Raw genomic sequence first — 25,884 nt, forward strand, 5'->3', positions numbered from 1 at the left:
ATTCAATAAAGTAGGACTATAGGCAAACCTTTCCCCCCCCCCCATTTTGGATAGATATGGGAGGGTTATAACCAGTCAGGTTTTTCTTATTTGCCTCCTGTGTCCCATTGTGGAGATTTCTCTTCACTTCCTGTCCCACAGCCAAACAGGAAATGGAAGGAAATCCCGGCAAATTAAGGAAGTTCCTTGGGCACTTCAAATGCGGTCTAGTCCATCTGTAAAAAAGGACAGTAACCTACAGACAGAAAAGAACAAGGGTGGAAACCAAAGGATTTGCATAACCTGAAGTACGGCTTTCTGCTACAGCACATCCAGAAAGTATTCACAGCGCTTAACTTTTGCCACATTCTATGTTACAGCCTTATTCCAAAATGGATTAAATTAATTTTTTCCTCAACATTCTACAAACAATACCCCATAATGACAACGTCAAAGAAGCTAGTTTTGAAATCTCTGCAATTTATTAAAATTAAAAAACGAAAAAAAAAAAACAAAACATGTAAATAAGTATTCACAGCCTTTGCTCAAAACTTTGTTGTGCTTTGTGCACAGCCATTTTCAGATCTCTCCAGAGATGTTCAATTGGGTTCAAGTCTGGGCCATTCCAGGACATTCAGAGTTGGCCCGCAGCCACTCCCTTGTTATGTGGGCTGTGTGCTTAGGGTCGTTATCCTGTTGAAAGATGAACCGTTGCCCCGGTCTAAGATCCAGAGTGCTCTAGAACAGGTTTTCATCAAGGATGTCTCTGTACATTGCTGCATTCATCTTTTCTGCAATCTTAACCAGTGTCCCAGTTCCTGCCGCTAAAAAACATCCCAATAGCATGATGCTGCCACCACCATGCTTCACTGTGGGGATGGTATTGGCCAGGTGGTGAGCAGTGCCTGGTTTCCTCCAGACATGATGCTTGGCATTCAGGCCAAAGAGTTCAATCTTTGATTCATCAGACCACAGAGTTTTGTTTTTTATGGTCTGAAAGTCCCTAAGGTGCCTTTTGGCAAACTGCAGACGGGCTCCCATTTGCCTTTTACTGAGGAGCGGCTCTCCATCTGGCCACTCTGATATACAGGGCTGATTGGTGGAGCGCTGCAGAGATGGTTGTTCTTCTGGAAGGTTCCCCTCTCTCCACAGAGAAAAGCTGGAGTTCTTTCAGAGTAACCATCGGGTGCTTGGTTACCTCCCTGGCTAAGGCCCTTCTCCCTCGATTGCTCATTTTGGCCAGGCGGCCCACTCTAGGAAGATTCCTGGTTGTTCCAAACTTCTTCCATTTACGGATAATGGAGGCCACTGTGCTCATTGGGACCTTCAATGCTGCAGAAAGTTTTCTGTACCCTTCCCCAGATCTGTGCTTTGATACAATCCTGTCTCAGAGGTCTACGGACAATTCCTTGGACTTCATGGCTTGGTTTGTGCTCCCATATGCATTGTTAACTGTAGGACCTTATATAGACAGGTTTATGCCTTTACTAATCATGTCCAATCAACTAAATTTCCCACAGGTGGACTCCACTCAAGTTGTGGAAACATCTCAAGGATGATCAGTGGGAACAGGATGCACCAGAGCTCAATTTTGAGTGTCCTGGCAAACGGCTGTGAATACTTATGTACATGTGGTTTTTTTTTTCGTTTTTTTTTATTCTTAATAAATTGCAAAGATTTCAAAACTAAACTTCTTTCATTGTCATTATGGGGTATGGTTTGTAGAATATTGAGGAAAAAAATTAATTGAATCCATTTTGGAATAAGGCTGTAACATAACAAAATGTGGCAAATGTTAAGCGTTGTGAATACTTTCTGGATGCACTGTATAGTGGTAAACCCAACTAAACGTTGATTTGCAAACCCTGTATGGTGGGAATGACTGCCTCTGTCTCAGCACGTGAGCTTCAGCAGCCATGCTGTTAGATCCATTGACTAAAAGATAGGATGCAGGAATGGACCCTGGGATTGTAGATTAGGCCTATCATACAATTGCAAAGGGGCCTTTTCAACTAGATAAATCAGATATGAATACCAGACCACCAGAGCCAGTCTGGAGCAGCAAGGATGACAGGAAGAAAAACATAAATCAGAGTGTATTGATCCCACAGCATCTTCCGGTGGATCCTTGGATCTTGCAACAAACCTGTCCAGTTTTCGGTTGAAATGGAATGCCCATCAGATCCAAGTCCTGCATTTACCACCACTCCAAAATTGAATAAACTCCAGTTCTGTGTGCCAAGAATGTGAAAGACTTCACTGTTATGCCCACCTGAGAATAAGTTTGACCTCCTTGTACTGAATGGCATTCCAAAAGGACAAATGAATCAGGGACAGCCATAATGCACACAGTTCCAACAGATTAATGGAGAAACTGGCCTTTGTCAGGGACCTACACCATTCCAACCAGAGAGGCTTATGTCTTTGATAAGGACATTTCACTTGGAAGAAGGAGATACCCAGGAAAATGCACCACCACAAAAAAGAAGCCCTTTTCTGTGGTCATAGGAGTGGTTTCATTTCCAGGAAAAAAAGGGTAACTTGTTTCACCAGGACAGAATGCCTATCTGCACAGCCCTTCTAAGGAAAAAAGCGAAAGGGATGACCTTGAAGGTGGCTGCCATAAGACCAAAGACTCTCTTGCACCTGCAAAGAGGTATCTGCACTGTGCACAAATTAGCTTAACCTGCATTCTAAGCATCTAGTAGTTTTTTTTTTTCTTTTAAACCTTGTGCAGAAAGGAGGGGCTAAATTTAGGCTTTTGAGCCACAGTTTAAGCCTAAGTAGAGTGAACAGGTGTTCGGCATTTTGAGGAGCTAGGGGCTGAAGCAGTGATTTTTGGAATCTTCCTTTTTAGAAGTAAAACCTCTCTCTAGTGACCTTTGATAGGTTTGGGGAAATGTGAGGCACTTTTTGCAGGCAGCTTCAGCTGTCCAAGCCTAAAGCTCTGCGCATGTAAATGGAGATTGGAGCCATTCTGGCAATTTGCCTCAGGAAATGTTCTGGGGCATGCACACAGAAAAACAGAGCAGATGGTGCCAATTGCTCTGTAACAGAATATACTGAAATACAGGGTCATGTTGGTTTTTCCTTGTCCTAGTTTAGGTAGCTGCAGTTTGATATACTGAAACTGCAGCAAAAGCTGATTTCAGGACAGGTCCTGAAAGATTAAAGAGTGTCTTTAGGAGCATTTTGAACTTGCTATCTGCAGAATCTTTAAAAGCAGGAACATCTTCAGTAGGCACAGTGGGATGTTTATTTATGGTAAGATCAACTCCAGGAATAGCCCACTTCTTTGCTAACTCTCTTTCCACTCAGCAAAGATTTTGCGGTACCCAATCATTGTATGCACAGTGTTGGAAGGTGGAACACACACACACACACACTCTATCTCACAGAAGTGAGTACACCCCTCACATTTGTGTAAATATTTTATTGTAACTTTTCATGTGACAACACTGAAGAAAATTACACTTTGCAACAATGTAAAGTAGTGAGTGTACAGCTTGTATAACAGCGTACATTTGCTGTCCCCTCAAAATAACTCAACACACAGCCATTAATGTCTAAACCGCTGGCAACAAAATGAATACACTCCTTAATGAAACTGTCCAAACTGGGCCCAATTAGTCATTTTCCCTCCCCGGTGTCGTCATGTGACTCGTTAGTGTTACAAGGTCTCAGGTTGGAATGGGGAGAAGGTGTGTTAAATTTGGTGGTATAGCTCTCACTCTCTCATACTGCTCACTGGAAGTTCAACATGGCACCTCATGGCAAAGAACACTCTGAGGATCTGAAAAAAAGAAATGTTGCTCTACATAAAGATGGCCTGGGCTATAAGAAGATTGCCAAGACCCTGAAACTGAGCTGCAGCACGGTGGGCAAGACCATACAGTGGTTTAACAGGTTCCACTCAGAACAGGCTTCACCGTGGTGCTGACAGCATTGCTCCAGAGGTTGAAGAGGTGGGTGGTCAGGCTGTCAGTGCTCAGACCATATGCAGCACACTGCATCAAAATGGTCTGCGTGGCTGTTGTCCCAGAAGGAAGCCTCTTCTAAAGATGCACAAGAAAGCCCGCAAACAGTTTTCTGAAGACAAGCAGACTAAGGTCATGGATTACTGGAACCTTGAACTGTGGTCTGATGAGACCAAGATAAACTGATTTGGTTCAGATGGTGTCAAGTGTGTGTGGTGACAACCAGGTGAGGAGTACAAAGAGAAGTGTGTCTTGCCTACAGTCAAGCATGGTGGTGGGAGTTTCATGGTCTGGGGCTGCATGAGTGCTGCCGGCACTGGGGAGCTACAGTTGGAGAGAACCTTGAATGCCAACATATACTGTGACATACTGAAGCAGAGCATGATCCCCTCCCTTCGGACACTGGGTCGCAGGGCAGTATTCCAACATGATAATGACCCCAAACACACCTCCAAGATGACCACTGCCTTACTAAAGAAACTGAGAGTTAAGGTGATGGACTGGCCAAGCATGTCTCCAGACCTAAACCCTATTGAGCATCTGTGGGGCATCCTCTAACAGAAGGTGTAGGAACACAGGGTTTCTAATATCCACCAGCTCCGTAATATCATCATGGAGGAGTGGAAGAGGATTCCAGTGGCAACCTGTGAAGCTCTGGTGAACTCTATGCCCAAGAGGGTTAAGGCAGTGCTGGAAAATAATGGTGGCCACACAAAATATTGACACTTTGGGCCCCATTTGGACATGTTCTATTAGGGGTTTACTCACTTTTGTTGCCAGCAGTTTAGACATTAATGGCTGTGTGTTGAGTTATTTTGAGGGGACAGCAAATTTACACTGTTATACAAGCTGTACACTTACTACTTTACATTGTAGCAACATGTTATTTCTTCAGTGTTCTCACATGAAAAGATATAATAAAATATTTACAAAAATGTGAGGGGTGTACCCACTTCTGTGAGATACTGTACAAATGCATTTTTTAGTGCTTTTTGCAGAAAAATGTAAAAATGACAGAGCGGGGTCAGTGAATGCTGAAGTGCACAGTGCGCAGAAGTCACCAACTGTCTGCAGAGTCAATAGCTAAGGACCTCCAAATTTCATGTGGCCTTCAGATTAGCACAACAGTGTGTAGAGAGCTTATTGGAATTGGTTTCCCTGGCTGGGCAGCTGCAATCAAGCCTCACATCACCAAGTGCAATGCAAAGCATAGGATGCAGTGGCGTAAAGCACGCCACCACTGGATCCTAGAGCAGTGGAAACGTGTTTACTGGAGTGATTAATCACACTTCTCTGGTGATCTGATGGACATGTCTGGATTTCGCAGTTGCCAGGAGAATGGTACTAGCCTGACTGCATTATGCCAAATGTAAAGTTTGGCGGAGGGGGATTATGGTGTGGGGCAGTTCTCAGAGGTTGGGCTTGGCCCCTTAGATCCAATGAAGGGAACTCTTAAGTTGTCAGCATACCAAGACATTTTGGAAAATTTCATGCTCCCAACTTTGTGGGAACAGTTTGGGGATGGCCTCTTAACTGACCTGCACAGATTCCTGATTTAAACCCGATAGAACACCTTTGGGATGAATTAAGAGCAGAGACTGCGAGCCAGGCCTTCTCGCTCGACATCAGTGCCTGACCTCACAAATGCACTTCTGAAAGAATGGTCAAACCATCCCATAGACACACTCCTAAACCTTGTGGAAAGCCTTCCCAGAAGAGAGTTGAAGCTGTTAGAGCTGCAAAGGGTGGGTCAACTCAATATTGAACCCTACGGACCAAGACTGGGATGCCATTAAAGGTCATGCGAGAGTAAAGGCAGGCGTGCCAATACTTTTGGCAATATAGTGTATATATAAAATCAGACATTTTTGGACTGTTGAGATCTGGTTAGACCAAAGCCATCTGGATAAGGTTGGGGGGTATCCTACCCACGCTGCCACTGGTGGCTAGGGATGTCAATCACCGAGTACCGGAGATTCTCTGCCAGCACCCGGCGATCGCTCTGTAAAGCTGACAGGGGAGTATTAACAACACAGGTCTCTCTCCTGCCAGCAAGGACATTCTGCTTTGTATTTCTCTGCACAGCATGTCTCCCTAATAAAAACACACATCACATATACCCTGTTCCAAATTATTATGCAAATTCTATTTAAGTGTAACAAAGATGAATTATTTTGTTTTTCAGTTTAACTGATGGATTGCATTGTGTCTCAGGGCTCTTTTGATCATTGAAAACAATCTCGGACACTTGTGATAATTAGATTGGCAGGTGAGCCCAATTTAAGGAAAGACTACTAAAGGAGGGTGTTCCACATTATTAAGCAGAGCACCATTTTCAAGCAATATGGGGAAGAAAAAGGATCTCTCTGCTGCCGAAAAGAGTGAAATAGTTCAATGCCTTGGACGAGGTATGAAAACAGATATTTCACGAAAACGTAAGCGTGATCATCGCACTATTAAGAGATTTGTGGCCGATTCAGAGCACAGACAGGTTCGTGCAGATAAAGGCACATTGAGGAAGATTTCTGCCAGATCCATGCATTGGATCGAGAGAGCAGCTGCTAAAATACCATTATATAGCAGCAAACAGATATTTGAAGCTGCTGGTGCCTCTGGAGTCCAGCGGACATCAAGGTGTAGAGTCCTCCAGAGTCTTGCAACTGTGCATAAACCTTCCATTCGGCCACCAATAACCAATGCTCACAAGCAGAAACGGCTGCATTGGGTAGAAAAATACATGAAGACTAATTTTCAAACAGTCCTGTTCACTGATGAGTGCCGTGCAACCCTGGATGCTCCAGATGGAGTAGTGGACGGCCACCCTGTTCCAACAAGGCTGCGATGCCAGCAAGGCAGTGGTGGAGTCATGTTTTGGGCCGGAATCATGGGAACAGAGCTGGTCGGCCCCTTTAGGGTCCCTGAAGGTGTAAAGATGACCTCTGCAAAGTATTTGGAGTTTATGACTGACCACTTTCTTCCCTGGTACAGAAGGAAGAACTTTGCTTTCCGTAATAAAATCATCTTCATGCATGACAATGCACCATCTCATGCTGCAAAGAATACCTCTGCATCAATGGCTGCTATGGGGATAAAAGGAGAGAAAGTCATGGTGTGGCCTCCATCCTCCCCTGACCTCAATCCTATTGAGAACCTTTGGCGCATCCTCAAGCAAAAGATCTATGAGGGTGGGAGGCAGTTTACATCCAAACAGCAGCTCCGGGAGGCTATTCTGACATCTTGCAAACAAATTCAAGCAGAAACTGTCCAAAAACTCACAAGTTCAATGGATGCAAGACTTGTGAAGCTGCTATCAAATAAGGGGTCCTATGTTACAATGTAACGTGACCTGTTAAAATGTTTAAAAAGTTAAAATGTTGTTAAAAGTTTGATTGAAATAGCTTTTGATTTCAGTAAATATGCTGCAAACACAACAAATGACAATTTTCTGTTCTTTACAACCTATAAAGTGTTTTGAAACTTACTGTGCGTAATAATTTGGAACAGTGCATTGTAAGTTTTTTATGTTTAAAAAAATACTGTTATCATTAGGAGGTTTGTTCAATAAAATTTGAATTGTACTCTTAATAGTTGATAACATGAGAATTATGCTGTTATTTACATCAATTATTTAGGTAAATGAGAAAAATATAATTTGCATAATAATTTGGAACAGGGTGTAATGTTAAACAGCACACAGTTAACCTTTTGATCACCCCAGATGTTAGCCCCTTCCTGACCAGTGTCACTAGTACAGTGTCTGTGCTTTTTATTAGCACTGATCACTGTATTAGTGTCATTGGGGTGGCAGTTAATCAGTTCCCACCCAATGTCAGAATGCCCGCAGCAGTCATGTAAGTGGCTGATAGCCAACAAAACTAATATAAAAAAAAAATTCCTATATATATATATATATATATATATATATATATATATATATATATATATATATATAAAAAACGCCAGTTGTAGACACTATAACCTTTACGTCAACCAATTAATTTACATGTATTGGGATTTATTTCTAGCAAAGACATGTAGCAGAATACATTTTGGCCTACATTCATGAAGAAATCTGATTTTTTTTTTATTTTTTTACTGGATATTTTTTATAGCAAAAAGTCAAAAATATTTTTTTTAGTTTATAGCACAAAAAATAAACTGCAGAGGTGATCAAATACCACTGAAAGAAAGCTCTATTTGTGGGGAAAAAAAGGATATAAAAATTTAATTTATGTAAAACGTTGCATGAGCGTGCAATTGTCAGTCAAAGTAACATAGCGCCTTATCAAAAAAAATGGCCTGGTCAGGAAGGGAGGTAAATCCTCTGGAGGGCAAGTGGTTAAAGGAAGATGTGGACTGAAATATTGACCTGGGTCAAGGCATTTGCTCGCAGGATACCAATGCCATCTAGTGGAGGACAGCAGCATACCTCCTGTAGGTTGTACTAGGGCAATACCATACCTCTTGGTGATTAGGAAGGACAGCCCCTTATTGCTTACAGATTGTAGATCATTGAACAGAGGACTACGCAGCGACAGGCAGAGGGTGTTTGTGTGGGTTGTGTCTGTGAGTGGTTTAAAAATGTGATGGCCAGCGACAAATAGCCTCTTTTTCCTTGAGCACAGGTAGGATACAGAACACTGAAGATGGACTTACGTAATGCATAATCTCTGCTCTTTTATTTCTATATGCTCTGTACTATTCTTTTAGATATCCATGTTACTATTTTACTTTCTTTGTAAATAAAAATGACCTTTTCTTTTTTGAGCATTGTGTTTATTTTATATGTAATATTGTCATTATATTATCACCATTAATATTATCAGAGCTCTAATGAACTAGCTAATTATAGGAACAGACAAGATAGTACATATTTATTATTTAAGTGGGGAGGGAAGCCTAAACCACCTCCTATTTATTTCATTTGGCACCACAGATGGGACCCAAACGCTCAAATGAAAAAACAAATGTTACACCCTACAACACACTTTATCTGTCCATGAACAGGGAATTTTTTCCAAGATTTTGCGGGTCTCTTTGTACAAAACGGGGCATGCTGAGACAGAGGCGAGTCAAGTTGCACAATGCCAAGACTGTTGCAGTAAAAGGCAATGAGCTTTTCATTGCTAGCAAGCAAGTTGTATGGAGCTCCCTCTTCAACATAACAGTCTGGAGAAGAAAAATTGTTCAAAACTTCCTTCAATACTGTCTCAATATCCTCTTCATTCCCTTCTGTTTCTGCATTCTCAAGGACCAGCATATCAGAATCTGACTCAGGTTGAGAAACTGAAGTAGGGGAAGAGGCAGGGTTTTTCTACGCACTGGATATAGATGGCTCTATTAAGACCATAATTTGAGAAATTGTGATACAGATGCAGGGAATTCTACTTTTGTCAGGTGCATGTGTCATGCCCTAAGTGGGGTACATACTATGAGAAAATCGGAAGCAAAATTCTGTACGAGAAACGATCATTCAATTTTTATATAGCGTGTACACAACTTTCAACATGCGATTCAGACTTTTAAAATGAAAATTTCCGAAGCGACAAACTACAAAATTTTCCTCAAACATTAACAGAACTAATGATTTTTGTTTAATGTGGACTGTTTCCGTACAAGAAAAAAACAGATACGAAACACTGTGCACGAGGAGAAGCATTAAACCATAATCTACAATACAAAAAACTTTTCTATGTGAAATGCAAGAAAAAAAAAAAATAGTTTGTCATTCAAGAATTTTCATACAATTCATGCCATCCTCAAGCTTGACTTGCTATGAAACATTAAGGAAAACTGGATGACTGTTCACCCAATTTTCTTATAATGTGTAGCCAGCTTTAGAACCAGGTCTTACTCCTGTGCAATAGACGCATTGTCGCTCTGAGGTTAAGTAAAGTGTGGGCCTTTGGAAGAGTAAATGTTCGCCTGAACTGGCTTCCTTTCACCTGACTCTCCCATAGCTACAAGTGAGGGTATTCCCCTGAGGGGTATTTATGGAGCAGAGTGAAAGAAATAGGGCAAGGGCGTCTGGAAGGAGAACGTGGTAACCCAGGTGTAGACCATCCTCTAACGAATCACTTTGGTGAAAGGTCAGGAGGAAGCATCTGAGTACTTTATAAGGGCTCCAGGTGGAAGTGGCAATAAAATGCGCAACCAGTGGTGTGATCTAACACATTGTTATCCACCTAAGACTGAGCTCTGAGTGGTTTAAATTTTAGTGCCAAATTTGGAAACTTTGCACTGTGAAGTGAATACACTCCAAATGTAGACGCATTTTTACAGTAACAGTCAGATACAGGGTGACCCTGTATGCCAGACTGTATATAAAGTCCATGCTTCGTCCTTCATTGTGGCTTCAGAGCCGGATTCCATAGCAATGGACCACAGTTCCGAACCTGTACAGAACACTGCAACTAATTCTACGCACTTCACCAAGTGCCAAGGTGTGCACCCCATACAGGATCCAGTGCCTGAAGCAACTTTACAGACCATCCTCACAGGTATGGCTCCCAAGGATTTACCCTAGGGTGCACTGGTCCAGATAAGCTACTCCAATGTAGGCATTAAAAAGACAAAAGTGCTGACTGAAAAATTCTAAGAAAACTGAAATGAAAAATAATAAAACTTCTGAATCTGATTTCTTTGCATTTGAGACAAGGTCCATCACCTTCACACTCTAGCACAAAACAAAGAAATGGGGTGGGGTAACAGGGGAGGTGCCCCAGGGGGCGTGACCTCTAAAGCTTGCCAGTGTCTAATCACGTGAAGGCGTGTACCTATAATCCATGTTCTATGAATATGTTGCCTGTGTCCTGTACTGCGATTAAGATATTATATTATTTCATCTAAACTAGGCTAACCTAGTATATGAGTGGTTAGAGCCACCAGGAAGAATTGTGACTTTTTCATTTGCCCACTGTAAAACCTTGAAACAGCAGAACATATAATCCAGAGGTCTGCTGCGTCCCCAAGAGAGGGCTGGGAGAAAACTAGCTGGCATTGTTAAAAAAAAACAACGGTTCCTCTTTTTCTTCCAGTCAGCTATAATGTCCCAATCAATGCCTTCTATATGGCAGATGTCAGCTGTCTATGCTGTTTAGGTCAATGGCTCTCTCATAAAGTAACTTTACAACCTACATAAATCTGCTGCAGGTCAGGATGGCTCATTAGATACACTACACTGATGTTGTGTGATTTTCCTGCACCGCATTTGCGGCAAAGCTTACCCATGCGTGCAGAGTGCGTTAGCTGCACTTTCCTATAGAGTTATTTTGTGACCCGCAGTTTTGGTGTGCTTTCTGAAAGTGCACCAAAGATGCACGTGGGACACAATATAACAATACGGGAAATCACCACTAATGCGCTCCACATAGGTGGGTAAGCTATGCTGCACCGCAGCAGTGTGCAAAGGCTCTTAGATGTCAATGGCAAGTTCTAGATAGGTAGCTTGAAATGCTCCATTGGAGTACTAGGGTTTTTGTTTCTGAACACAGATCAAGTTCCACACTAAAATATAAATACTTACACCTTTGCATTGTGTTCTTCTGTTGCTGGATCTTGGCAGCTTCAACAGCAGACTGAGCGGCAATTTGTGCAGGTGTCAGGGTGCTTGTCTGAGCAGGGTGCTGCCACATAATCACAAAATTAGTTTAACAGAAGTTTATATCAATATACTGACAAACATCATACTAACTGAAGCATACCCACACAGGTCTGGGTTTTGCAAAACATACCATGTATGGAGCTGGAACTTGAGAGATCTGATGGGTAGGGGCAGATGGCATCTGTGACTGTACAACAGGATGCTGTGGCTGAGGGACAGTTTGCTTGGGGGGAACCCCTGGGGCACTGGCTGCTCCACCCACTGTAAAAGAAAATATAAAAATGTAATTTTATATACTATCAAAATAAGTAACTCAGAGTTAGTTACAAAGTTTTAACAGCTAAAGATGAAATATTACATATAACATATATAACATGTTTAACATAATTTTGCTCACATTTATACAAGTATTAAAAAATAAATGCCCAGACCAGTTAGCCTATCAACTATGCATACACCCTCCATCTTAAAACAAGAAAACACCTCCTAGCTTAGGTCCCTAAAAGATCATATTGCATACAGCTCAATCTGTAGAACACGTTTACATTTACATTAACCCTCTGAAAAGTAATCCATGGCATTTAAGGAGGCATTATGCTGTTTCCTGACCACCTGTTTTAACCCGTAAAAGCCCTCACCACTGTGTTGCAAATGCAGCATGTGTATATCCCCGTACAACTGCCTTTTCAGTTTAGAGGAGCAGTAAAAACGTGACTTAGCCACCTGTTTTTACCACCCGCCAACTGCAAGGGTAAACTAGGCCTTACTTTTAAGAAATATGATACAGTAAACACCTGTATCTCTCATTTTGTTTTGAAATATGGGCAGCAGTGGTGTAAGAATCAATAAGAAAGTTCTGGCCAGCTCAGTAGATTTCACAGCTGGATGCATTCCTAAATGCATAAAATATAGCTGGGTATTAAATATTTATAGATAACACCACCAAAGGTTGCTGATCCAGGGAATATCTGATTGTCGCCTGGGGAATCAGGTAGAATTTTCCCCTGCAGAAGCAAAGGTTTTTTTTGTTGCTGTCCACTGAATCATCTGTGGGCATAGGATTGTGTATACAAAGGTTTTCTTTTTTTGTTTGAACAAGACGGGTTATTTTTCAACCACATTATGTAACCATGAACAGGTTTAGTTGATATACGCTTTCTTCAAAAGTATACAGCTACATAGTTCAGAAGGTTGAAAAAAGACAAGTCCATTCAGTTCAATCAATTTGTGTGTATGTGTGCGATTTTTATTCTCTAACAAGTCCCATAGCCCTGTATATTCTGCAAATTATCGAAAATTAGTGTCGAGACTTTCAGCAAATGCCACATGCTGGGGAAAAGAGTGCCACATTTTACTGGTCTAACAGTAAAGAACCCTTTTTGCAATTCAAGGTTAAACCTCCTTTCTTCTAACAAATCCTGTCCATGTGTTCTCTTCAGATATATTTGTACATCGTAATCATATCCCCTCTCAAACGTCATCTTCTTCAGAGTGTATACATGTAATTTAGGTAATTATTTATTTATTACAGGTACTTATATAGCGCCGTCACTTTACGCAATGTTTTACATATATATTGTACATTCACATCAGTCCCTAACCCTCAAGGGGCGTACAATCTAAGGTCCCTAGCTTATATTCATACATACACATACTAGGGCCAATTTAGACAGGATCCAATTAACCTACCATCAAGTCTTTGGCGTGTGGGAGGAAACCCAACGCAAGCACGGGGAGAACATGCAAACTCCATGCAGGTGGTGCCGTGGTTGGGATTCGAGCCAGTGACCCTAGTACTGCCAGGCAGGAAGTGCTAACCATTTATCCACTGTGCTGCCCATTAAGCAATGGATCCTCATAGCTGAAGTCCTCCATATTTTCAAGACCTTCACTGAAATATAATTCAACAATGTCTTTCCTGGGGGATTACTGACCAAAACTGAACTACATATTCAAGATGAGGTTGAACCAGTGTTTTGAAATGGAGTAGAATTATTGAATTCTCTTCAATATATGTCCCTTTCAATGCATGAGAATAGCGTGCTAGCTTTGTTAGCTGCAGCTTGGCATTGAATGCTATTGCTAAGTCTGATCTGCAAGCAGCCCCAGATCCTTTTCCATCACTAATTTTCCCAGGCAAGCCCCTCCTGTGTATTTTTGGCACCAAAGGGTCAAAAAACACATTTACATTTCTCAATATTGAACCTCATCTGCCATATAGCTGCACAGCCCCCTATTTTTTAAGGTCTTCCTGTAATAATGATACATGTCAAATGTATTCACCTAAATAAATTGGCATTATCAGCAAACACTGAAATTGAGCTCTTAATTGGAACCTATCATTAATAAACAAAGTGAACAGCATTGGCCCCCAACACAAGACCTGCAGCACCTCTTAATTCACCTTAAATGCGAACTAATCTAAAAGTACATTGGTGCATAAATCTAATATTGGGTGAAGCTGAACATGCTGATGTAGTCACGCTCTGCTTCCTGGAGAAGTGTGAGTTTCTGCTTTCAGTTTTTACTTTGTTCAGCCGGCTGTTATTTGTATGATGTATGGATCAATAAAACGTTAAATATTGCACTATGAGGATTCCTTTTTGTCCCACATTTACTCAAAGTTCACATTGATTTGGCTGTGCAGCATGGTTCCCAGTGCTGGAGCGATTTCTAATGCATGCAGCATGCCATTAGGATTAATGATACCCGCACACATCTTCTGCATTTTTCCTGAGTGGGTGGTTGCGGCTGCGGGAACAGGTGTGGTCACGGCACACATGTAAACCTAAGTTTAATGGGGAGCGTCCATGTGTGGGAGCAAACATATGCCAGGGTGGTTTGGCTTGTAGAGCGGGTTGTGAAATAAGAGTGCTGCAACAGACTGATATCTGTCAAGAAGGGGAGAAAGGGCTCCTCTCAATGCCTTATGCTCCTTTAAGTCTAGTGAGCATGCTGCCTCTATTAAGTCATGGGACCACCTGGAGGATATTCCTTTAGCACTGAAGTTCTAATACTTGTTTTACACCTGATATGAATTATTATATAAAAGGTGAACAAGACTTGTTTTGTATAATGCACAAAGCACTTAACATGTATGCATTTGATACAGTTCCCCATAAACTATTAATTTACAAATGGATGTCTGGCATGGACTGTAACATATGTACTAGGATAGAAAACTAGTTACAGGGACGAGTCCAATGGGCGGAGATAAATACTGTGTTCTCCAAATGGAACCAATTTAAAACTGGTGCCATCATACAGATGCTTAAACAGCCCCTTAGGGTGCCAGGATGGGGGGGGGGGGTACTCATATATGTAACCTCACAGGAGCGGGTCCTTTTCTGAAAGACCTCATATACATGACATTAGTAATATGAGCCCGAGTCTCATACTACCAATTAGGACTCGGGACTCCCAAATCCCAGTCACCTGATCCCTATTATAGCCAATCAGAGGTAATCACAGCAGTCACTGTACAGCCCGCCCTTTGTGTTTTCTCTTTCTCCTCTCACTTTCTGTCTCTCGCTCACCTTCCGTCTCTCTCTTGCTCAAGGGCTCCACAAATCACAAAGAAGTCACATCAAATCCACTAACCTGCAATACATTCTGCTCTCCAGGTCTGGATACACAGACACACACAGCTGAACTGGAAGGCTCTCTCCTCTCTGCACAGCTTGTCGCTCAACAACGAAGGGGAGGGTTGTTCCCATTATTTTTCTGGTGTTGGATTTATTTTACTCAGAACACCAGGGAGGATATCTACTTACAGGAAGTGTAGATAGATGTCAAATTAAGCTCAAATGCTTAATAATGTAGACACCTGATTTCAAACACCAGCTACAGTATGAACACCTAACACATCCTAGCTGTGACACAAAGAGCCAGCTATTATACTAACCTGGAAGGACCATTCCTCGGACTAGTATCATGTGACGAGGATCCTGGCTATAATCCTTTGGCTGGGGCTCCATTATAGTACCCACTGGCATAGCTTTTTCAAAAAGAGTCCTCAAAGCTGGAAGCTTTCGAGGAGAAATTATAGAGAAGTGGATTCCTCTCTGCCAAAAACAAGGATAGTCATGAATACTACAGAGGTTCTGGAAACAAGATAGTTAGTTAGTCTGGCAGAAAAAAAAGACAATAGTCCATCCAGTTCAACCATAAAACAAAAAACAAATGACAGCCAACAGGATGCTTCTCAATCAAGCCAAACCAATAACATGTTTACCTCCCCAATCTTCTGAACAAGGTTTTCCGTAGTGTAACCAGAATAGGTTGTGCTCTCTACAGCAGGAAGGAGATATGGTGGAGAGTTGCAGATTAATATACACACTTTGTGTGTTTGCCCACTGCAAAACACAAATGTAGAAAAAAAAATTACAGGTATGAATTAACTTTTCTAAATGCCCAGTTTAGTTTTAGGAATAATCCAGAAAGCAAAAATGTAATATATTGCTGATTACCATGCTGAGATGCTGTTGCAGTGGTTTTCTTTTTAAGACCTTTTTCTTTAATGTTTACCCTGTAATTGTGCAAATAACACATTTCCTATCTTTAGATGGCTACACTCACATACTCCACTATATCGATTGAAGAACACATGGTTGTCACCCAGGTTTTCCTGATGAGAGAGGGGAATTAGTAATTTACCAAAAGCAGCATAAATAGACGACTTTGGGCAATAACAGATATTTTCTGTATTGCCAAAAAAAAAAAAACCAAATACATCCACAACATCTTAGGACTAGTAAGCTGCAATATATTACATTTTTGTTTCTAGTTTGATATACTTTTAGGTTAAAGTGATATAAAACCACCTGTTTTAAGCACTTTCAGCAGCTAATGTAATCACTTACTGAGTATGCAGCTTCTTTATCTTTGAATCCTTGCCTGTGTTCTGATTTAGGCTGGTGCCATGATCAATGCCCCAGGCTGTTTCAGGGTGGGTCATTTCACTTGCAGCTTCCTATGGTGTCACCCTTGCATGCCAGGGCTAGAACTGGGTCTTTCTACATTACCATGCTAGGCTATGTTTCTGTTGATGCATGCAAAGTACTCCACTGCTCCTAGCATAGCCAAGTGTGGCAAGGTACTCCCCTGATCCTAGAATAGCCTAGCACAGCAAGGTACTCCCCTGCTCCTCCCTCTTTCATTTCACCTCCCTTCTCCAAGCTCCAGCTGGCATATGACTGTACTATCCAATGTTAACTGTCTTTCCTGCAGGAGCAGGGCAGCAGTACTAAGAGTATATGAGCCAGCAGCACTGAACATTGTATACTGCAAGTGCAGGAGTAAGAATTTTAACAAACTCCAGGAAAATTTTTATTTTGCCATGCAGTGGGTCTGTGCCTGCACTGCATGAGTTAACTGCTTGTTTTTGTTTAGGGGATCGCAGAGCAGAGATATACTTATCTAATCCACCGAGCACAAGACTGGTACCTGTCACTCCTGTCCCCCCACCCCGCATGCTAGTGGTCTTGTCAATGGACTGTTTCTGGCGTCGTTATGCCCATAGATTGGTTCTGGACATGAAGATGGCAAGAACAGTCCACCGCAGATGTGGGGGAGCACAGTTTTCCATAGGATCGAAGGATTGGGCAAGCATAGCCTTTCGATGCATCTCTAAACAAAACAAGCAGTTAAACCATGCAGTGCAGGCTCATCCACTGTATGGGAGGAATAAATGTTTTCATGGAAGTCTTCTTTAACCACTTGCCTACTGGGCACTTAGACCCCCTTCCTGACCAAGGCCAAATTTCGGTTTTCAGCACTGTCGCACTTTGAATGACAATTGCGCAGTCATGCAACACTGTACCCATATGAAATTTTTATCATTTTCTTTTCACACAAATAGAACTTTCTTTTGGTGGTATTTAATCGCCACTGAATTTTTTTATTTTTTGCGCTATAAACAAAAAAAAAAAAAGTTTTTCTTTGTTTCTATTATAAAATTTTGCAAACAGGTAATTTTTTGCCTTCACTGATGTGCGTTGATGAGGCTGCACTGATAGGCAGCACTGATGGACACTGATAGGTGACATTGACTGGCAGCACTGCTGGACACAGGTGGGTGACACTGCTGGGCACAGGTCGGCAGCACTGGTGGGTGGCACAGTTGGGCACTGATCATCAGTGCCCTGATGATCGGTGCCAATCCGTCCTCTGACAATTGCCGGTTATCTGCAGTAATTTTCTCACACTGTGACAGCGTGAAGAAAGTGCAGCCAATAACCGGCAACTGCATTTACTAGTGATCTGCGGTGTCATTGGGCACAGCTGATCACATGGTAAAAGGTCGCTGTGATTGGCCTTTTACCACATTACGTGATCAGCTGTGTCCATAGGACACAATGATCACGGAGATCGCTGGGTGTGTGCCCTGGGCGCATTCTGGAAGGATGTTATGACGCCCTCCCAGAACTGGACAACCGCGCTGTAGTCATCATTCGGGAAGGAAAAAAAACAAAACGAAAACTAATGCAGCCACACATATAAGGATTGGTAAGATGCAATATATTACATTTTTGGTTTTGGGATTTACACTGCTTTAAACTGAATTTTTAAATCGTATCTAAATCTTAAAACAAGAATATATTGTAGTTTGCCAGTTCTTGGATGTGATGGCTACATTTGTTTTCGTTATTCATTTTTTGCGTTTTACTTTCACCTTACTGATTGTTTTCTACTCTCATTTCTCCACTGTATCTATAGAAGGAGCCATGGTTGTTACACAGGCTGGACACAACAAAGATAAGGATGCTTCTGCAAACAACTCACAGGCAGTGACAACGACACTGTATTTCTGAGAAGATCAGAACGTATTTTCTGGATTGCTGAAAAATGTCCTTAGCTTGAACAATACAACATTCAGGGACTGGTATACTGCAATATATTACTTTTTTTATGCTTTAATGTTAGGTAAATTATTAAGGCTGAATTAAGGGTTAATGGTTAGTAATGGTTAATCATAATTTCAAAAGCCTAAAGCGAAACCGAAGTGTAACTGAATGCTAAAAACCAAAAACACTATTTGATTCATTTGTATTATTCAAAGCAATCCCTCCATGTCTCCATACTATATTTTGTTGAGAAATTCCTTTGAAAAACATCCTCTTCACATTCTAGCCACGGTCATCTTGAGTAAAGGTAGAGGATTCCTATTGCATTTATTTCCTGGAATACATGTGCACTTAAACTCAGGCATGAAGGTAGGAGGGTGTGCTTAGCTGAGAAAGCCACTCCCCCTTACCACAGATGAAAGAAAAAAAAAATGCCCATGAAGACTCATGGAATATATGACATCATTTTCCTAGGCCAGAAACCAGGAAGCAACATTCCTACTTTCCTATTTATTGATACTAGCATCATAAGGATTATAAATAGTTCATGTTGACAGAGAGTTTAGATCAGATTTAATCTTAATCCTTTCTTCTATATTTGTTTCTTTCAGTAATGAATTCCTAGCAATCCTACCAGCAAAGTGTACCTACAGACACTTTTTTTTGAACGTGACAATACTTTCACAATTGAAGTATCCTCACCCTTTCTTGGCATAGGTCCAAGCAGTCATGCCAACACACAAGGCATTGGAACATTTTGTTGGAGTCACCAAACAAAGAATATATAGAATGTGCACAACGCAGGAAGGGAAACCGGAACACATTGGGGAAAGTTGTATATAAAAAAAAGCGCGATTGTTTTCACAGCTTTGCATTGCGCTAAAGCAAGGTATTGTAGCATGCATCAGTTTGTTGCAACAAGCCTGAATTACAGTGCAATGTAATGCAAGGTAACACACTACTGTGCCTTATGGTGCCCTGCATCAAGAAAATAGGACCAGGACTGTTTTTTTGGGTGTTAAGGTGCTTTGGCAGCCCATTCAAAATAAATTTAACTGCCCTAACACCTTCCTGCCCAGCCTATTGCAGACTGACGGCCAGGCGGGACACTCCTCCTTGTGACTGGGCGTCATATGATGTCCTGTCAAAAGGAGCCGCTCATGCGGCCACGCAATCTGTCACGCCTATGTCCACGGGACACAGCCAATGACATATCACTACACTTGCTAGTGTCATGTGACCATTGTGACCAATCACAGCAGATCACGTCAATTGTATACAATGGATGACTTCATGTCATGCCATTCATTGTATACAACTGTGTTAGCTGTGATTGGTCAAGCCAATCACAGCCAATCTGTATCATGCGATGACCTTTGCCCAACCACAGCTAATCACAACAAAAGACTGAATGAATCAGTTTCATTCAGTAACAATGATTGCAAATATGAATGAAATACATTGGTATTAACAATCATAATGTGTAAAAAAACAAAATCCTGATCACTTGCCCAGAGTAGTTCAATGTTACTATGGTAAAATTGTATTGCCGATTGTTATTTTTATATATATATATATATTTTGTGTGTGTGTGTGTGTGTATACATATATACACACACATATACATACACACACATACATATATCCCACACACCCCATGGTTTGTGGAAGCTATAACTTTCCTACAGACTAAACAATATACACTAATTTGGGGTATTTTCACCAAAGAAATGTAGCACAATACATTTTGACCTATATTTATGAAGAAATGTTATTTGCAAAATTTTATATATCGAAATTAAGAAAAATGTGGGGTTTTTTTTCAAAAGTTTCAGGTTTTGTTTATTTATCAAAAAATGAAAAAAAACTCAGTGGCGATTACATACCACCAAAAGAAAGTTCTATTTGTGTGAAAAAAAAGATTAAATTTTTTTATGGGTACAGTGTTGCATGACCGCACAATTGTCATTCAAAGTGCGACAACTCTGAAACCTGAAAATTGGCCTGGGCAGGAAGGGGGTAAAGGTGCCCGGTATTGAAGTGGTTAAAGCAATGCAACAGAATGTGCGGCATAATGCATTTTATCGTGCACTGGATTAATGCACTGCACAGGTATAAAGGGGCCCAGTTAGATTAAGTTTTAGTTTTTAGACGAGGGAAGAGTTAAGTGAGTAAGCTTAAAGAATGGGTTAGAATTAAGAGTGAGTGATACAGAGATATACACGATTTAAAATTTGTTTAAAATGCTGAAAGCTTTACGTCAAGCACGCCTGGTGTTTGCAAGAGCTTTTTTGCAAACTTCAAGCAGGCTTTCAAGTGTTTTGCATTGAGGACAGGCTCAAATTCTGAAATTGTGTCCCATCTCCACACAGGATCTTTGGAGTTCGGGAGTGGCCATCAGGTTCTTGGTTACCTCTCTTGCTAAGGCCTTTCTCCCCCGAATGCTCAGTTTGGTCCGGCAACCAGCTCTTGGTGGAGTTCTGGTTGTGCCAAACATCTTCCATTTGAGAATTACTCCACTGTGGGTCACTGTACTCTTGGGAACCTTCAGTGCAGCATAAATTCTTTTTGTAGCCTTCCACAGATCTGTGCCTTGCAATAATCCTGTCTCTAAGCTCCGGAGGCAGTTCCTTTGACCTCATGGCTTTTGTTCTGATACAGTGTGCATGGTCAGCTGTGGAGCCTTTTATAGAAAGGTATGTGCCTTTCCAAATCATGTCCAATCAATGTAATTTACCAATTAAGGTGTAGAAACATCTCAGCAATAATCGAGAGAAATGGGAGGCACCTGAGATAGATTTTAAGTGTTGTTGCAAGGGCTTGAATACTTCAGTTTTTCCTTTTTCATACATTTACAAACATTTCTAAAATTCTCTTTTCAGTTTGTCATTATGGGTTACTGAGTGCAGATTAAAGGGGGGAAAAAAAAAATTAAACAACTGTAGTATCAGGCTGCAACATAACAAAATTGAAGGATGCCTGAATACCTTATGAATGCACTGTATGAAAAAAATTCAGGATTTACATTCAGTGTAAAATAAGTAATAGATCTGATGTCTTATACTTGCTATGGGACTACAGTAATGATCCAATAAACGGGGTGACCCTGTCTATGTCGCTGGTTCCTATGCAGGGTTCAGGCTTCATCCTTCAGAGGGCATAGCCTAGGACAGTCTTCAAGGCCTGGTTCCATAGGAATAAACTATTACCCTGGACAGAAAACTGCAGCTAACTACACACATTGTACCAAGTGCAAAGGTGAGCGCCCAAAACAGGATCAAGCACCCCAGGCAACATTACAGGCTTCTCCCATAGTGTGGGCCTGGGTATGGCTCCCAAGGTTTTACCAAGAATGCACCGATTCAGATGCCCTGCTTTTATTGTTTCATTTGAAAATAGTGAAGAGTCAATTAAAAAGTTGATAAAAAAATAAAATTAGTTACACAAAAAGAGTGATTTCTCCATAAAAGGAAGAAAAGGTCCATCACTTCAGGACACTAGCAAAAACAGAAGACTCACAGAGTGGGTTAGCATTATAGGGGGGACACCCAAGGGGGTGTGTGTCCTCAAACACTTTGCCAGTGCCATTAACCTGATGGTAGCAGCCTATAACCCAAGATCTATGAATATCAAGCATGTGTCCTTTTTTGTACAATGATTAGGATACAATGCTTAATAAAAATCTTGAGAAACACCTGGAGTATCTTTTGGTATAGGACAAGGCACCAAACGTAAACAGAAACAATAACCTGGTAAATAATCTAGTATGCACTGAGTTCCAGCAGGGAAAATAATGCTGACAAGATGGTGCTGCATAATTTAACACATTCCTCCTTTATACAGACATCTACATTGTATAATCTATTATGCAAAATTTGGGATGAGAAAATAGGGCATGAAAATTACAGATTTTTAGGCTTCTTGTTAATTGTAGTTTAATTATCTAGTCAATTTTTCCCCCATAAGCATGACAAAAAAACTAATTCAAAGATTTCTAAGATTATTTTGAGCTTTACTTGCATATATCTGGCCATAGCTGAATTGCAATTTCTGATAAGGAGTGCCTCAAAACAGCGGTGACATTCGATATCACAAAGGTACATTTTCCAGCTTGATGGAAAATCTCCATAATGGTGGCCACACGGTTCAATTTTTGATTGAAAAATTCATTCAATTTTTTAATAAACAAATCTGATTGCATCAAATAAATGTCAAAAAGCAGAGGAAAAATTCACTTGATCAATTTTGAGAGCTCGATTGATTTAGACTCCTCTGCATTAATCAGATGTGGCTGAGTATTGTCAATCACTTTAAATGCTAAATTAAACATCTGTGTGCGCGCCCAGAACCAATAGTAACAGAGATCAATGATCATTTACATTTATGAATGGTTGTAATTTCAATCATTATTTTCTAGCAATTGTAAAGTACAGATCAATACCATACATGTTGTGGCATTTGATATTTTACTGATGAAAACATTGTTTGTGATCGCTTGTACACAGATTGATCACAAATTGCTATGTGTTTAGATCAGGCCCTGATCGTTCACTCTTCAATGAAAAACAAAAACCAAAGATGCATGTATGCCACTGTCAGGCCCTGATTACAACAGCTCTTTAGGGAACGGTTCACACATATGTATCCAGGTAACACATTATGAATGCATTTGTGCATTGAGTTGCCATTTATGTTGAATAGCACCCCAACATACTTAGTACACACGATGAGAATATCTGATGAATGATTGTCGTTTTTTTTTTTTTTTGCATACTAGTTTCCATACTGAAAATGAAGAGGTTATACAACTTGAGAAAATTCTCATATGACAGAGAAGAATTTTGGAAGTGATGTCATGTATTGTATTTTCAGAGGACTACTGTACTGATTAAACAAAAATCATATGATCTAGTATAGTACAAGAAAAAGTTTTGCGCTTGTCCCTTCAGTTATTGTCACACGAACTGTCGTGATCGGCTCTCGAAAGCTGTATACTAAAATGATCAGATTATCGTACGATCACTCCGCGTAGGAAGATTTTCAAACTATTTTCTTATCGTGTGTTTGGGTCTTAATGCAATGTAGCTGAGCAGCACTAGCAAAAAAAGGGTTGGATGTGACTTTATGTGCTGGGATCCTTAGACAGCCCATTTAAAATGAATAAGCTGCCTTAAGGCAGAGCACATTAATATGAATGCGTTAATGCCCTGCATGGGTGTGAATCAGCCCTTAAGAGTTCATCATATTAGGAAAGACTAGATTACTGACAGCCTTATTAACTAACAATCCATTGTTAGTAGACTTTGGTTCATAAGTTCAAGTATTTAGGAGTCACAGACTTCTTTATAATTTTGCTGTTGTAGTAAGCACACCTTCTCTGAGAAGGAAGTTGTGTTAGGCATAAAGCTTAAAAGTGGAACAGAACAAAGTGAGGATTTGCTATGTTACAAGGAAAATGTAAGAATTTGTATTCCTAAACAGTACTCTTAAAAAAAAAAAAAAATTTACCTTTTGTCTAATATTCCTACTGAAAAAAATCAGTGCACTTCCTGGTATGCCTAGGCACTTCAGTCCCTACAGGCCCCTTTTACACGAAGCGGATTGTGTGTTGCTATCAGTAGAGAATTTGTGAGCTGATCTTCTGCTGTTCAGAGCAGAGCAGGTGGATGATATATCCATACAACCCAAGCGGTTCGATGTTGTAGATAGGGTATTTTGCTAACCATGGCACTTCTAATTGAGCTAGCTTAAAAGAGACATGATCTCTGGCAGCACTCCCTGAAAAGGCAGGCAGGGGGAAAGTTACCATTGTTGTCTACGGTCTCCCTGCAGATGATCTTTTCTCATTACTAACTTACCATGCTTTGTTTTGCACCGTGTCTCTGAGTAGACGTGGCCTTCTTGGTAGAGGAAGGACTTTTGCTTCCTGATGTCAGTCTACAGCAAGGAGAAGGCCCCTTTCAGATGGGCGTTTTGATCAGGTTCACCTGTCAAATTTTCAGGCAAACCTGATCAGGAGGTTCATGCACTCCTATGGACAGGTGAGTGTAAACGGACTTGAGACTCTGTTCCCCTCTATTTAGGCACAGCAGATCAGAGGTAGCCAGGTGTGAACAGACTCCACTATCTGTTTAGGGGGAAGGGAGGGCTGGAAACTGATCTGAGATCATAAGCTTGAATAATGGTCTGCCTAAGTCACCTAAAGATAGCAGAACGAGAAACCAAAGCACTCATATGTAGTCCATCTGGGGTTACAAAACTAAAATCAGTTTTCGTAAAGGAAACAGTGGCCGAGACACAGACTTTCACAGCCCGAGCCACATCCAGACAACGAAGACCAAGAATCACTCAAAGGTCTAGTAAAGTGCGCCTTAAAGGGAAAGGGTGGAAATCGACCTTTGAGACCATTATAGTTTGGAAGGAGGTCTCCCTGAGCTATGCAGAGATAGTCAAATGAGAAGCCAGATCACCCTTACAGGGTACACCCAGGGTTACAAAAAGGAAATTAGCCTTCCTAAAGGAAGCATTAAGTGAGATATAGCCTGAACCACATCAAAACAATGAAAGGAAATATCCTTTCAGTCAAGTTCCACCAGATAGAGGGAAGAAAGAACAATGTTCTGGTTGAGGTGAAATAAATGAACTACCTTAGGCAACAGGGAAGTTCTGGGCCGCAACAATACCTGGACCTATGCAAAAACAGAATAAAGCTGCATGTTCAGCCATTTGCCTCAGAGTACAAGAAAGACCACCTTGAGACTCACAGCAGAGAGAAGGATGACAGTAATGGGTTCAACTGTGATCTTTAAAGTGCAAAGAGGACAAGGTTAAGATTCCATGGAGTCACAGAGAAACAAACACAGAGCGTTACATAGCAGACTTCCTATACAAAGGTCTAAAACAAGGAATGAAAGTCCAGTGGTCTCTGAAACAAACAGGCTTAGAAGCAGGGTGTCCTTTACAAGAACCAGCAAACACAAATGCTCCTGCGCTTGGGGATGGACTCGATGCAGGCTACAACCACATAAGGAATGTCCTGGAACATGCACACCTTGCTGCCCTCAAATGGACCGGGGAAGAGCCCTGAGGAAGAGGCAAGTCCTCGAAACGCGTCAGCCTTTTGGATGTCTATATTCCCTATTGCGGACTGTTACTCAGTGCGGTGTTGACCCAGCTGTTCTTTATGATGTGCCTAGACTATATTGTCGTTTGTGAGTACAACACATACTTTATTTTTTATTAAACATTTTTTATGGTAATGCACTAGGCCTGTGCGCCCTCTGTTTTTTCTGTCCTTTACAAGACCCTGTTGGCAATAGAAAGAGTAAGTCTGTTTTTCAAATAGAGGCTGTGGGTGACAGACCCTGATAGCTCAGACCACTTTTTAGACAATGGACAGCAATTTATTTTGCATGTTTTGGAGCAGGGAACAAAGAAGGAAGGACAACATCCTCTATTTCCTGAGGAATCAGGAAACAAA

General features: G+C 41.1%; 1 protein-coding gene across 2 annotated transcripts in view; it reads right to left on the reverse strand.

Moving 5' to 3' along the window:
• Positions 1-25,884, reverse strand: part of MED25 (mediator complex subunit 25) — a 113,915-nt gene that overhangs the window by 56,610 nt on the left and 31,421 nt on the right. The window contains exons 1-5 of one of the 2 annotated variants that reach the window (XM_089671591.1): positions 16,422-16,567; positions 15,794-15,914; positions 15,464-15,623; positions 11,690-11,820; positions 11,482-11,581 (exon numbers count right to left, since the gene is read on the reverse strand). In XM_089671591.1, coding sequence (XP_089527717.1) covers positions 11,482-11,581; positions 11,690-11,820; positions 15,464-15,623; positions 15,794-15,914; positions 16,422-16,516 — 607 coding nt within the window. In that variant the 5' untranslated portion in view covers positions 16,517-16,567. Of the gene's footprint in view, positions 1-11,481; positions 11,582-11,689; positions 11,821-15,463; positions 15,624-15,793; positions 15,915-16,421; positions 16,568-25,884 lie in introns of those variants that run through there. The other variant, XM_089671590.1, reaches the window with a different exon arrangement.

This window comes from Staurois parvus, unplaced genomic scaffold (assembly GCF_062004578.1).
Source record: "Staurois parvus isolate SC_StPar_1 unplaced genomic scaffold, SC_StPar_1.0 ptg000108l, whole genome shotgun sequence".
Taxonomy (NCBI): Eukaryota; Metazoa; Chordata; class Amphibia; order Anura; family Ranidae; genus Staurois; species Staurois parvus.